The following is a 14523-nucleotide window of genomic DNA, read 5'->3' as shown; positions in this document are numbered from 1 at the left end:
CATAAAGCATCTCCATCATCTGAAGTGTTTGCTGTATTGCCTTGTGGATTGGAGTTTTTATTTAGACTCCAACAATCCTTCTTCAAGTGGCCCTTCTTTCCACAGTTGTAGCACTTTAAATTCTTCTTGCTCCTCAACTTCGATCTACCATGTTTGTGACTGCTGCTTTGGCCACGTTCTGTTGATCTCCCTCTCGTAATTGTCAACGCCTCTGCTTGTTGCGGATTTACTTATCTTTCTTCCTTGTTCTTGCGCCGATTTTCTTCTTGTAGAATAGCAGCTGCAACGTCATCGAAGACTAGACTGGTGACTTTACTGTTTGTCAAGTTGATGATGAGTTGATCATACGAATCTAGTAGACTTTGAAGTAGAAGTTCAGCACGTACTTGTTCTCCTATTTTACAGCTTAAGGATGTAAGCTGAGAAAATAAAGTGTTCAGTGTATTTAAGTGCTCCGTCACTGAAGTAGATTCTGGAATACGGAGAGTGTATAATTTTCTCTTAAGGAAAATTTTATTGTGCAGCGATGTGGCCTCGTATAGTTTGGTGAGATAATCCCATATCTCCTTAGTTGTCTTCTTCTCCTCGATGCTTGATAATAATTCATCTTCTAATGCTAGATGAAAGTTTTCCATAGCATTTTCATCCATTTCGATCCATTTGTTGTCATTTGTGAAATCTACCGGCCTTTCACTGATAGCTGCTAGACAACCGTCTTTCCTCAGGATGGTCTTCATCTTCAATTTCCACAATGAGAAATTTCTCCCATTGAATTTTTCAATATTAAATTTCGTTGCCAAAGCTTCTTTTACGGATAACTCCCACTATTTCACTATCGTGAATAGTTCTCTGGAACCTTCAAAGAATGGGTAATAACTTCTTACTTTCTTATATTGGAGGATCCACCTTTTGGTGGCAACCATAACGACAATAAGCAGATATTACACACTCTAATCTGGCTCGGATACCAATTGTTACGGAAGACGACTATCGGATAGAGCAAAATCGCAACTGATAATTTAAGAAAATAAAAATGAAGATAAAGAAGACACAAAATTTACGTGGAAAACCCCTAAATTATATAGGGTAAAAACCACGGGAAACGGTAGAAGAATTTCACTATGAGAAAATAGGAATTACAACCTCTCTCGATCTACCAAGGAGAAAACAATGATAATTCTCTCTTGATAAAAAGGAGAAAACAACTCTCAATAAACTCTCTAAATTCTCTCTAGTATTGGAAGAAAGCTAGAATGCTTTGGGATGATTTTAAAGCTAAATGAGCTAGGATATTTATAGTTGAAGCTTAAGGACTAATCTTGTAAATACCCTAAAGTATAATGACTAAAATGTGTAATTTTGCCATATCACTTTTCAACCATTATTAGTGTCAACTATGAACCATTATTGTTGTCAACTTACAATGCATTATGAACCATTATTATGCATTATGCAACTATTATTAGTTGCATGACAACTAATATCTTGTTCCATCCCTAATATTTTTGCTAATAAACTTGCTACTTGAGAAAAAGAACGCGAAATGAAATTAAGCAATCTTCAAATAAAACCACTTATTAATTTGGAAATTAAATATCAAAATAGTAAGTATACCATGCATGCAGAAAGTTTGCCGACAACTATCTTATGTTCCTATTACAAAACCAAATACATAAATCCATGTAAAAACAGGTTACTGAAGGGACACCTTATTAGCTTCCTCGATTTTATTACATGCTGCTGTTTGCATGAATGAAACTGAATATCTGTTGGACTGAGCTCGCAATATCTTCTGCGCTGAACCCAGATTCACTCCCAACCTGCATATGCAGCTATTTTAAGAAATGTTTTTCGATACTTGAAATCATAAAATTTTAAGAAATTAATTTTATACCTTGACGTTGAAGGAATAAAGAACTGTTTGTTCAATAGTGGTGATGTTGGTGTGAAGGATATTGAGCTGCAAATCTTCGAGAGCAGCTATGGTTTTAACCAGTTGGCCTGGTCTTCTCCTACAAAGGATCTTAATCATTGCATCAAACCCTAAAAGCTTCACTTCAACATCCGCCAAGCATGATTTGCTTTCGGCTGTTTCTTCCCGGAGACCGGTTTCGTACTCCAATAGCTTGATTTGATCCGTTGACATGGGAGGGAATTGCTGTTGTTGAATCCCCATTGATGTATCTCCCATCTGCCTTGAACCTTCTCCATACACTCTTCTTCTTTTCTGGGATTCCAGACATTGAAGGAGTTGCTCTAATTCTCTCACGAACTCTATGGCTCCACCGATGATAGAAGCTTGATCTCCCTGCGAAATCCATCCACGATGAAACTATGTTGCAGTGATACGGATAAGACGATAAATATGAATACCGATATTCGAGGACTTATCCGAATCTCATTAAAAAATTCCTCATAATTTAGCTGATATTCTAAGTTTCAGAATCAACTTTAATTTCTTATTCAAAATTATATTTTTTAAATTTAAGTTAAATCTAAAAATTAACTCTGGGCACGTGTGGGAAGATTAAACAGCTTCTCTATAAAACCTCTTCGATACTCATATCGAGGACATATTCTGTACTTGAAACCGCATTGAGTTGTCGTATCATAGATGAAATACAAGAGATTGAAGGATGATATAATGGTGTTTGAGTGGAGATTACTTACCCTTTGGACATAAGAGCCAGGCATGAGGGATCTCAGCACTCGAAGATGCTCATTCATCTGCTTCCTTCGGTTTCTCTCCACAGCTATGTGAGTCATCCTTTGGCTTTCAACTTCTTCACTCGTTTTGATACTTCTTGGCCTCTTCCTCTTGTTCTTACCACCTTCTGGTATCACACTGTTCTTGTTCTGAACATCATCTTCCGCAAAGAACCGGAGTTGTACACCATCATTATCTGAAACCCTAGCTTCATCTTCTCCATTATTATTCCCCTTCTCTTCCACATATCCCTCAGGAGGAACCATCAACGACTGATCCTCTAACTTGTCGCTTAAGACAGGAAACCTGAGGAAATAACCTGAAGGATCGATCCCGGTTTCTTCCTCGGGGATCCTCGTTTGGTTTAAAGCTAATTTGGGACCGAAATCTGCAAACTGCATAACATCAGCAAAGCTCAGTTTATCAAAAGAAGTCGGAGTGGAACAAAACCCAGATGAAGACGATATGTGTTGCTGCTGCTGTTGAGGATTATTCAGCATGTAATCAACCATTCCATTGTTATTATCACCACAAGAACGTTCACCAATCCTCTGCTGCTGCTGATGGTCTAATGAATAATCCAGACCCACAAAATTTGCCTGAAACAAAACAAGTTTATTGCAGCACAACATGGTGATGAATATAGAGAAGAAGATAAAACTGTGAAGCTTATTTCTACCGAGTAGTTTTCTTCTTTCTCCATTATGCTATATATGTATATGTATATGTATATATATAACCCTAGGAGAGGTCAATTCGTGTACAGACAAACTCGACCCTAGCTAGTCAATATATCATTGAACCTGCAACACAGAGACAAAATCTTGTTAAGTTACAGGCTTACAGCCAGTAAATACAATAATTTTGCAGAAGAGTTTATATATATATATAAACAAAGAAACCGCCATTGAAATTACATGCAATCACACTAAAATTAATACCATAATAAACTTGCATCTACCTTAAGATGATGAGGTCTTGATCAGAGAGAAACAAAAGAGATAATAAGACAGAGAGGTGGGGTAGCCATGGAAAGAGAGATGATGATGGCGATGGAGCCTGTGAGGGATTGATACGTATATATACAAAAGGTAAATATTCAGAGAGTTGCACCACCTCCGTGATATTTATGGTTTTCACAGGCTTATCCCAACGCTCTTCCCCTTGCCTTTTTTACCACCACTTTTCATGACCCTAATTAAGTACACTCGCTCTCAAATCCTTTTTTTCAATTTTCAATCTTTTAAATCATTTTGTGGTAATTCATAAGTTTTATATTAATTAGAATCAGCTCCTCATAGAGATATTAATTTCGCTCAAATTCTTAGTCAATAAAAAATAATCCTTCAAATTCAAATAATACTTGTTCAAGTATGTATGCTAATGAAGAGATTGTGTATGGTGCCGATTTGAAAGGGTTTAGATGCCTAATGCATTCTTTAAGTAAATTATTGGATTGCGGGAGAATTTGGTTCAAACAACTACGTTTTATTTATACTATAATACGTAGTAAATAGCTAGATGGTGTCACTTTCTCATACAAAAATAATTTTTACCCATTGATAATAAAATTTTTATATATCGCTTCATTTTGTAAGTTCAAAATAAATTTTTAAAAAACATTTTTAAAAAAATTATATATATTTTTTAAAAATCTATTTTTAAGCCAATTTATTGAAAATCAAAGAAGAATTAGTAACAAAGTGTCAATAAAATATTTAAACGAATTTAGTTTATTTTTCATGTCTAAATATTTTGGATACCTCACTATTCATAAAGAAGAGAAATCATCCTCACTTATAAATTGAATGATATATATTTATTATAACAATATCAATTAAACTAAAAGATGAGATCCGCTAATTGATTGAATGGTCAAGAATGCTCAATTGCTTATATTATTCTATTATGTATAAATTTGAATCTCGATGTTTATTTTGAAAATATAATATCTCTCTATTTTATAAAATGATTAAATTAAAAGATAATAATGAAGAGAAATTATTGATTTATAGCATCGACTGAAGTGAAGATTTGTGTATGTCCTCCTCCCTGATTAAAATTTTTAATAAACTTCGATTCTAATAGATTAAAATCGTTGAGTATATTAAACGATTTTAGTGATTAAATAAATATTAATGTTAACAACAGTTGCTTCAAGTGATAAACAATTTGATTCTACTTAAACAAGGTCTTAAGTTCGAGTCTGTGTATATAGAAAATTTTTGTTAGAAGACTTACCTCACCCACCAAAACTAGGTATGCGACACGAGTCAGTCTGGATTAGTCAGAGCAAAACCTTGGATCTGGGAGGGTAACCAAAAATATATTATTTTAAAAAAAAATATGAACATGTATTATAATATAATCATCCAAACTAATAAAATAATAAAATCATTAAAATAATTTTACTATTATTTTTTTATCAACTTAAGCCTTTTACTTTCTCCAATCAATTTAAATTAAATTAAAGGATAAATTATACGTATAGTTTCTAAACTATTATTTTTATTTTGTTTTGGTTTTCAAACTTTTTTTTCTTCAAAACCATACATTAGTTTAATTTAAGTTGATATCATGTGTTTTTAACGATAATATTGACATGTTACCGTAAATTAATGTCACGTCTTCATTAAAAAGATTAAATTGAATTTAAATCAAACTCTAATATATACTTTAAGAAATATTTTTATACTTTCAACAAGGCTTAATATAAAAATAAGTGCAAATTATGCATTGAAAAACGTTTTAGTATTTAAAGAATTTTTTGTTAAAAATAGGTGTCTAACTTTTTTCAGTTATATTTTTAGGTGCCTAATTTTTTATAAATAAAACATTATTTTTTAAAGAAAAAAGAAAAACTTAAAAAACTTAATTTATTTCTAAAAAACCCAAACTTTTTAGAACTTACAAAATAACCCCTATTGGGTTTTCACCGAAGCTTCGAAGCTCCCTCCACAGCGTACGATGGTTCTACTCAATGAGAGGATGGTTTGGTTTTCCTTGACGTGAGACAATGCTTTCACTGGTGTAAGCGGTGTCGGTCACGGTTGGCCGAAGAAGGGTTTGACGGTGAGGGGCAACGAATGGTTTCTTATTGTTTTGTGACAAATCGATTGTCGATTTGGGTAATTGTTGGTCGGAGTTAGGGTCACGAGGCCCCTGTGAAGCTGTTGGTGGTGACAATGTACGCCACAAGTTGCTAGTGGCGATCGAAGTCGGGAAGGAGAAATGGAGAAGGGAGGGGAACGGGGTGGGTGGGGGATTTTTTTAAATATTTATTTATTTTTTAATAAAAATAGGGTAAACTATACCAGTGGCCACCCAACTATAGCCCATTTTCATTTTGACCACCATTTTTAAATTTTTATCAATCAGGTCACCCAAGTATTTAATAGCATTCAATCAGACCATTTGTCGTTAACATTTAACAGAAGTGTTAACATGGCAGTAAATAAAAGTGGTATAATTACACATTAAATCCTTAATATTTATATATTCTATTAATTTGGCCATATTTTATTTTAATTTAATAAAATTATTTCCCAATTAGATGACGACACTTGTCACAACTATATTAAAATAATTTATTAATTTTAATTATTTTATTTCTTGTCCAATCAAGTGGTGACACGTGTTTAATGCAAAACATTGTGAATATTTGCAGCCAAAGGGAATATATAACGAAAAAAATTTAAACACTAAAACGTTTTTCGAGATATAATTTAACCACTTATTTTGATATTAATCCCTACCTTCAACAACCGAGGCTGTTTTAAATTTTGAATCGTACATACGAACCTTAATAGGGCTGACTTGCACCTTCACTATAAATCTCTCATTCCCCTAATACATTAAGCACCGGAGGATTTAAAATTTCGCGATTCCAGCTATACTATTATAACTTTATAAATAAAATTGTGCGATCATTTTGCATATGATACTCCTTGTGCAGGTGTATTAATTAACTAATAATTACAGATATTCATGTTTAATGCCTACGTGTTTATATCCGATTGATTCTTTTATGTTAATGAAGTATTTTCATGAATTATAATAGATTAGATATGCCTCGCTTAACTTTGTAAGCTCAGTGTTCAAATTATTTTCCTACATATGTTATAGGTTTCATTGTCTATGACGAAACAACAATATTATTAGATGAGTCTCAATGAGATCATTTGAGTACAGTAAATGACTTTTTAAGTGAACATGTGAAGGTTGAAAATTATTTAAGTTTGTTGTATATAATTTTTAAGAATAAAGAAACTTTGATTTTTATATAAACTATTTTAATTTAAAAAACCAACAATATGAAGGATTGAGAGCTGAGGTGTAGACACTATTTTCGTCCATTTTTTATTTTTTTTTTTATTATATATATCTATATATATTATTTACTTTGCAAACGGTCTTTGAAAATACTTATAATATACATAATTTTTGATTACCTTTTGAAAATGTATATATATATAGTTTTAAAAATATTTTTTGAAAACTATATAGTATATAGTTTTTAAAACATTTTAGAAATATACATAATATATAGTTTTTAAAATCATTTTTGAAAACTTATATAATATATAGTTTTGAATTTTTTTAAAACACTTAAATATTATATAATTTTTGAAAAACATTTTAAAAATATATAATATATAATTTTTAAACCGTTTCTGAAAATATATTATAAAGTTTTTAAAACTTTTTAAAAACATGTATATATATAGTTTTTAAAAGCATTTTGGAAATTTATATATTACATATTTTTTATATATATATATATATATATATATATATATATTATTATTATTATTATTTTATTTTATTTCTTATTATTATTTATGCTTTTTGCAGGGTCCAAGTCAAAGATTTGTTTTGGGTCCAATATGGTCCAAGTCCGGTCCAAACACTGGGCCTGAACCAGCCCAGCAGAGGATACGGTTCAGGGTCTGGAAACCCTAGTCATACATGTCACAGGCGGCGCACAAGGGGGGCAACCAAACGTCAAGCCCGAACCGGCCGGCCGGGAAAATCGGGACTGCACCATCCCGAGAATCCCGGCACGTGAACGTTGAGGGGAACGACCCTGTTATCATCGGAAACGCCTTCACCGAGGGGTTATAAATACCCCGGTGAGGCCATGCAAAGGGGGGATACCGAGGTACCACCACACCGACCACCAGAAACGAGAACGACCGGTCAGCAATAAACCACAACAGACCATCCTCAACAAGACCCAAACGGAGAACCCACAAAAAGATCACGTACAACAAGAAAACCAAACAAAACATTCAAAGCCAACCAACAAGCAAGGTCGAGACAACCAGAAACCATCATCGAGAGAGAACATTTCAGTACCAAAACACGCAAAGCCGAAACAACAAATAACAGAACCATCGGTCACTACCCACACAGACGAAACTGAGAACAAACGAAACCATACACAACAAAAATATAAAACCAAAGGTCGAATCCTCACAGTAGAAAAATCCAAGAAAACCTATACAACAAGCAAGACAAAAGGAAAAACCAGCAGTCACTGTGAAACGGTGAAATAACGACGAAAAGGTAAAGCCTTTCGCCTTAGATTTACTCCAATCTAGTGGCTCTTTGGCGGTTTTGAGGACAGATTCGGCTTTGGGGTGACGATAGGAAGCTTCTAGGTGAGTGTGGGTTTCTCGGCCGCCACAAGCGGCAGCCGGAGCGACGGCAGTGCGACTGAGTGGGCCACCAGACGGTGGCCGAATATCGCCCGAGGAAGGGTTGTTTTAAAAATATATAGTATTATTATTTGATATTTATGCACCACCTTTGTTAGAGGAGCTTACAAAACTTGAACAAATGGAAGATTTCGGAGAATCGAAATAGAAGGTATAATAATTGATTATGCTAATTACGTCATTTTGTCCGCATCCAATTAAAATGCCAAGCCAAAGAAAAACATGTTGCAATAACCAAAAAATGACCTCTTCATTAATAACATCTTAGGTCAACCTAAAGCCAACTCATCCCTTTGGACATTTGTCAAAGAGCTATAACCCTGAAATCATAAAAAGAGCTATTGATTCATTTGATATACTTTGAACTCATGTTTACAATTTGATTCAACTGCGAACAATATTTACAGAATTTTCATCCTTTTCCCTCCTAAAACAAGAAAAAGGAGAAAAATATTTTCAAACAGGACAGTCTCAGATATGAAAAGTCTGTAAAGCCAAAGCCCGGAAAAGAGAATGGGACACGATCGATTCCAAGGACCCGATTGGCAGACAAAGCACGAGACTCCATCCAAGAAATAACACATAATTTATTCATGTTGCATGCATCTTAGACATACTTAGGTGCATCACATTCATCATTTTAGCACATAATTTTGCAGCTTTCAGAGTCAAGCTTCGACTTCAGGATGAAGGCTACTCGACTTGCAAGCACCTTTAAAGAACGATGGTGTAACTCAGCAGCAAGAAGCTACACCTCAACCGACTTTACATATCTAAAGATCTCAGAACCAATTTCAGATGGGTTCAAGAACCAATTCAGATCAAATTCAGTTCAGCTCAACTCAACAATGAGCAACATGTTTCCAGTTTATGTCTTCAAGCCAGATTTCAATTCCACAACGGAAGATATTTGGCTGTCAGAATTCATCAACGGGCTTTCTCATAAAATGGGAGTCATCCAAAGATTGTCTTACTTGGTTCTCGCTCAGAGGAACCACCTGAATAATCATGACCAGCTTCGACCCGTTAAGGGAAACCATTTTTTTAAACAAACTATTTACAGCATAACTCAAGGCTAGAAGGGTTATCTGTGACCAAAAGACCTTCGAGTTCGACTACGCTCAGCTCTAAGGCACATCATTTGCAGTATAGCTTAAGTCGAGAAGGGCTATCTGCCAAAGACCCCCGAGTTCGATTACACTCAGCTTCGAGGGCACATCATTTGCAGCATAACTTAAGTCGAGAAGGGTTATCTGCCAACCAAAGACCTTCGAGTTCGACTACGCTCAACTCCAAGGCACATCATTTGCAGTATAACTTAAGTCGAGAAGGGCTATATGCCAAAGACCCCCGAGTTCGATTACACTCAGCTTCGAGGGCACATCATTTGCAGTATAACTTAAGTCGAGAAGGGTTATCTGCCAACCAAAGACCTTTGAGTTCGACTACGCTCAGCTCCAAGGCACATCATTTGCAGTATAGCTTAAGTCGAGAAGGGCTATCTTCCAAAGACCCCCGAGTTCGATTACACTCAGCTTCGAGGGCACATCATTTGCAGTATAACTTAAGTCAAGAAGGGTTATCTGCCAACCAAAGACCTTCGAGTTTGACTACGCTCAGCTCTAAGGCACATCATTTGCAGCATAGCTTAAGTCGAAAAGGGCTATCTGCCAAAGACCCCCGAGTTCGATTACACTCAGCTTCGAGGGCACATCATTTACAGCATAACTCAAGGCTAGAAGGGTTATCTGTGACCAAAAGACCTTCGAGTTCGACTACGCTCAGCTCTAAGGCACATCATTTGCAGTATAGCTTAAGTCGAGAAGGGCTATCTGCCAAAGACCCTCGGGTTCGATTACACTCAACTTCGAGGTCATATCATTTACAACATAACTCAAGGCAAGAAGGGCTATTTGTCAATAAAATTATCGAGTTCGACTCTATTCAGCACGATGATACCTCAATCACACTACTGTCCGGCTGCAATCAAGGTTTTCAAGTCGAGAAGAAGACCTGGTTAACCGTGCCTTAGTGACAAGAAACTGTTTTTCGGCAACATAGTTTAAGCCGAGAAAAGCCATATGTCGACGAGGACCTTTCGAGTTCGGTTTTATTCAGCTCAAGGGCCTGTCAATCACATGGTGGAGTCAAGGAACTACTTTCCAGCCGAATTTTAACCAAGGTCTTTAATCCGAGAAGAAGACCGAGGTTGACTACAATTGGGCAACGAGAAGCCACATCCCGATTCAAACTTCGAGCTACGGTTTCAATTCCGTATCATTTCGAATTCGCGAAGGAGGAGTCATCCGCAACCTGATTCGACAGGGAGTTATTCTTTCAGAGTCAATTTTTCAACTTTAAAGAACGAAAATTTGTGTCTTTTTGTCTTTGTCCTATTTTTCGTTCCACGAAAAAGGACAAAGAGGGGCAGCTGTAGACACTCATTTTCGTCCATTTTTTTTATTTATTTTTATTATATATATATATATATATATATTTACTTTGCAAACGGTCTTTTAAAATACTTATAATATACATAATTTTTGAAAACATTTTGAAAATGTATATAATATATAGTTTTAAAAATATTTTTTGAAAACTATATAGTATATAGTTTTTAAAACATTTTAGAAAATATATATAATATATAGTTTTTAAAATCATTTTTGAAAACTTATATAATATATAGTTTTGAATTTTTTTAAAACACTTAAATATTATATAATTTTTTAAAAACATTTTAAAAATATATATAATATATAATTTTTAAACCGTTTCTGAAAATATATATTATAATGTTTTTAAAACGTTTATATGGAGAAAATGATGATAAAATAAAATAGAGGATTAAATTGAAATAAATGGAAAATGGACTGTAAAAGAGAGGAAAAAAAAGTTAGGGGATCGATTCACAAAATATAAAAATATAAGCAGGGATCGAATTGTTTAAATTGAAAATTCAGAGGCCACATTACAATTGGTGGCTGAATTGCGAAGCGAATCAAAATACGAGGGATTGCGGAGAGGATTTAAGAATCCCAGATTTTTAATCCGGTCCATCGTATATAAATGTCCAACTAAGCCTCTTCTCACTTCATTTCCAACATTTTCCAGAAACTCTCTCTTCTCAGCCGAGAGAATGCTCTCAAACAGCCCTTCCTCGGGCGATATCCGGCCACCGTCTAGTGGCCCACTCAACCGCACCGCCGTCGCTCCGGCTGCCGCTTGTGGCGGCCGAGAAACCCACACTCACCTAGAAGCTTCCTATCGTCACCCCAAAGCCGAATCTGTCCTCAAAACCGCCAAAGAGCCACTAGATCGGAGTAAATCTAAGGCGAAAGGCTTTACCTTTTCGTCGTTATTTCACCGTTTCACAGTGACTACTGGTTTTTCCTTTTGTCTTGCTTGCTGTATAGGTTTTCTTGGATTTTTCTACTGTGAGGCTTCGGCCTTTGGTTTTATTTTTGTTGTGTATGGTTTCGTTTGTTCTCAGTTTCGTCTGTGTGGGTAGTGACCGATGGTTCTGTTATTTGTTGTTTCGACTTTGCGTGTTTTGGTACTGAAATGTTCTCTCTCGATGAGGGTTTCTGGTTGTCTCGACCTTGCTTGTTGGTTGGCTTTGAATGTTTTGTTTGGTTTTCTTGTTATACGTGATCTTTCTGTGGGTTCTCTGTTTGGGTCTTGTTGAGGATGGTCTGTTGTGGTTTACTGCTGACCGGTCGTTCTCGTTTCTGGTGATCGGTATGGTGGTACCTCGGTATCCCCCCTTTCGCATGGCCTCACCGGGGTATTTATAACCCCTCGGTGAAGGCCGTTTCCGATGATAACGGGGTCGTTCCCCTCAACGTTCACGTGGCCGGGATTCTCGGGATGGTGCAGTCCCGATTTTCCCGGCCGGCCGGTTCGGGCTTGACGTTTGGTTGCCCCCCTTGTGCACCGCCTGTGACATGTATGACTAGGGTTTCTAGACCCTGAACCGTATCCTCTGCTGGGCTGGTTCAGGCCCAGTGTTTGGACCGGACTTGGACCATATTGGACCCAAAACAAATCTTTGACTTGGACCCTGCAAAAAGCATAAATAATAATAAGAAATAAAATAAATAATAATAATAATAATAATAATAATAATAATAATAATAATACTATATATATATATATAAATATTTTCAAAATATGTAATATATAAATTTCCAAAATGCTTTTAAAAACTATATATTATACATGTTTTTAAAAACGTTTTAAAAACTTTATAATATATTTTCAGAAACGGTTTAAAAATTATATATATATATTTTTAAAATGTTTAGCTCCTCTAACAAAGGTGGTGCATAAATATCGATCTAAAAATGAAATCCTTGAGTGCTCGTGTGAAATTGACTATAACAGGTGTTCCTTAACTCCCTTAGTCCATTTTTACCGAAACTCCTTATCTAATATTGCCATTATCTGGCTAGCTAAATCCATAAAGCCGGGGCGTTTAACCAATTGCTCTAGAGGGACAGCCCAATATGTAACCACTTTTATCAGGTTAGCTGAAATCTTATCCATAAAGCCGGGGCGTTTAACCAATTGCCTTAGAGGGACAGCTCAAGCTTTATTGTATAGTATAATCACCTTTATCAGGTTAGCTGAATATTATCCATAAAGCCGGGGCGTTTAACCAATTGCTTTAGAGGGACAACTCAAGCTTTATTGTATATATAATAGCATAATCTGGGTACACGGATCCAATTTCTTAAGTTTGTTAAGAAGAACCTGTTATAGTCTAGGTGTTTTTTAAAGTCAAGGAATCTCATCTTTAGAGTTCAATTTCCAAGCAACTGGCCTAAACTAGATTCACCTACTCGACTATTCCATCTGTGAAGATTATTATCATCACTGAACGTCTTAAATAAAAAGCATAGTAATGTCATATGCAAACGATGCCCCATGTTGTCCGCACCTTATGAAAGGAAAATGTTATATTGGTTAATTGCAAGAGCAGGGTATGGTGTTTGAGTGTATATTCTGGGTAAGGTCAAAGTCCTCGTTTTTAAATCATGTTACTTCGTCAAAGATCTATAACTTTAAACCATTTACAGAGTTTCTTAATTCGGATGATATTCAAAGAATTACGAGTTTGCAAATGTGATTCATTGCTTACAATCTTTAAAGTAGCATAAATTTATTCAAATATCCAAAGAAAGTTCAAAAACAAGTCCCAAACATGAAAAAAAAATCAAAAACAAATTCAAACAAGATGTCTCAAAATTGAATAAGGCTTCATCAGGATGCCCCAGTTGCCATGACTCTTTATGCTTTAGGAGTGGCATTGCTTTCATCGTAAAATTCCAGCTCTTTCCTGTCCATCATTAGTTGGATCAAGGCTCTAAATTCGGCACATTCTTGTACATCATGTCCATCTTCATTGTGATAACAACAATAACTGTCACCTTTGGAATCTGATGTGCTAAGATGTGGTGCAAGAAACCCCTCATTTATCATTTGCCTCCATACCCAAGCAAGAGGTGACTTCACTTCGGAAACTCTGGTTTTGGCCTTTTTACCTTTTTCCTCGGTGACTGCACTTTCCTTATTCTCTTCATGATTTGGTTGGGGGTTCTGTGCAACGTGGGGTGATTCTGAATTATTAAAATGAATCCAACCCCTGTTGCGCATCCTTTGGATAACCCTCTTAAAGGGGAGGCAATTTTCGATAGCATGCCCCGGAACACTGCCATGATATTCACAGTGTGCATTTTTGTCATACCACCTGGGGTATGGGGGCTTTAGAGGTGTCTCGAGATAGGGTGACACCACATGTGCGTCAAACAGTTGTTGGTAGAGCTCCTTGTATGTCATGGGAATGGGATCAAAATGCTCTTTTTCCTTCCTTGGTTTTTGCCTACAAAAGGGTACGACTGGAAACGACTTTGAAATGTTGATGATCTCTCTTTCTTTTTTCTTCAGGGGAGGCTTTCCACCCGTTCTACCTCCTGGGTTAATGGTAATTTCTACCCTCGTTGTTTTGACCTCTTCTTCAAATTTCGGAATGCGATAACCATCCGAATTATCTTGAAGTCCTGGTAAGATTCTGGGTGAGACAACTACTTGCGG

General features: G+C 35.7%; 1 protein-coding gene across 2 annotated transcripts; it reads right to left on the bottom strand.

Annotated features, from left to right (window-relative positions):
* Positions 1-1637: 1637 nt before the first annotated feature.
* Positions 1638-3753, bottom strand: LOC120201790 (transcription factor FAMA-like). 2 transcript variants are annotated; one of them, XM_039202329.1, is made up of 5 exons: positions 3669-3753; positions 3387-3510; positions 2671-3306; positions 1895-2308; positions 1638-1820 (listed from the first exon to the last, which is right to left on the bottom strand). In XM_039202329.1, exons 2-5 carry the CDS (start codon positions 3408-3410, stop codon positions 1731-1733), a joined length of 1164 nt encoding a protein of 387 aa, XP_039058260.1. In that variant the 5' UTR covers positions 3411-3510; positions 3669-3753; the 3' UTR covers positions 1638-1730. The 2 variants fall into 2 exon arrangements, with proteins under 2 accessions (XP_039058260.1, XP_039058259.1); XM_039202328.1 differs by lacking the exons at positions 3387-3510; positions 3669-3753 and having other exon boundaries at positions 2671-3339.
* Positions 3754-14523: the final 10770 nt, after the last annotated feature.

This window comes from Hibiscus syriacus, unplaced genomic scaffold, assembly GCF_006381635.1.
Source record: "Hibiscus syriacus cultivar Baekdansim isolate YM2019G1 unplaced genomic scaffold, ASM638163v2 tig00008013_pilon, whole genome shotgun sequence".
Taxonomy (NCBI): Eukaryota; Viridiplantae; Streptophyta; class Magnoliopsida; order Malvales; family Malvaceae; genus Hibiscus; species Hibiscus syriacus.
This window is presented reverse-complemented; position numbering and strand designations above follow the sequence as displayed.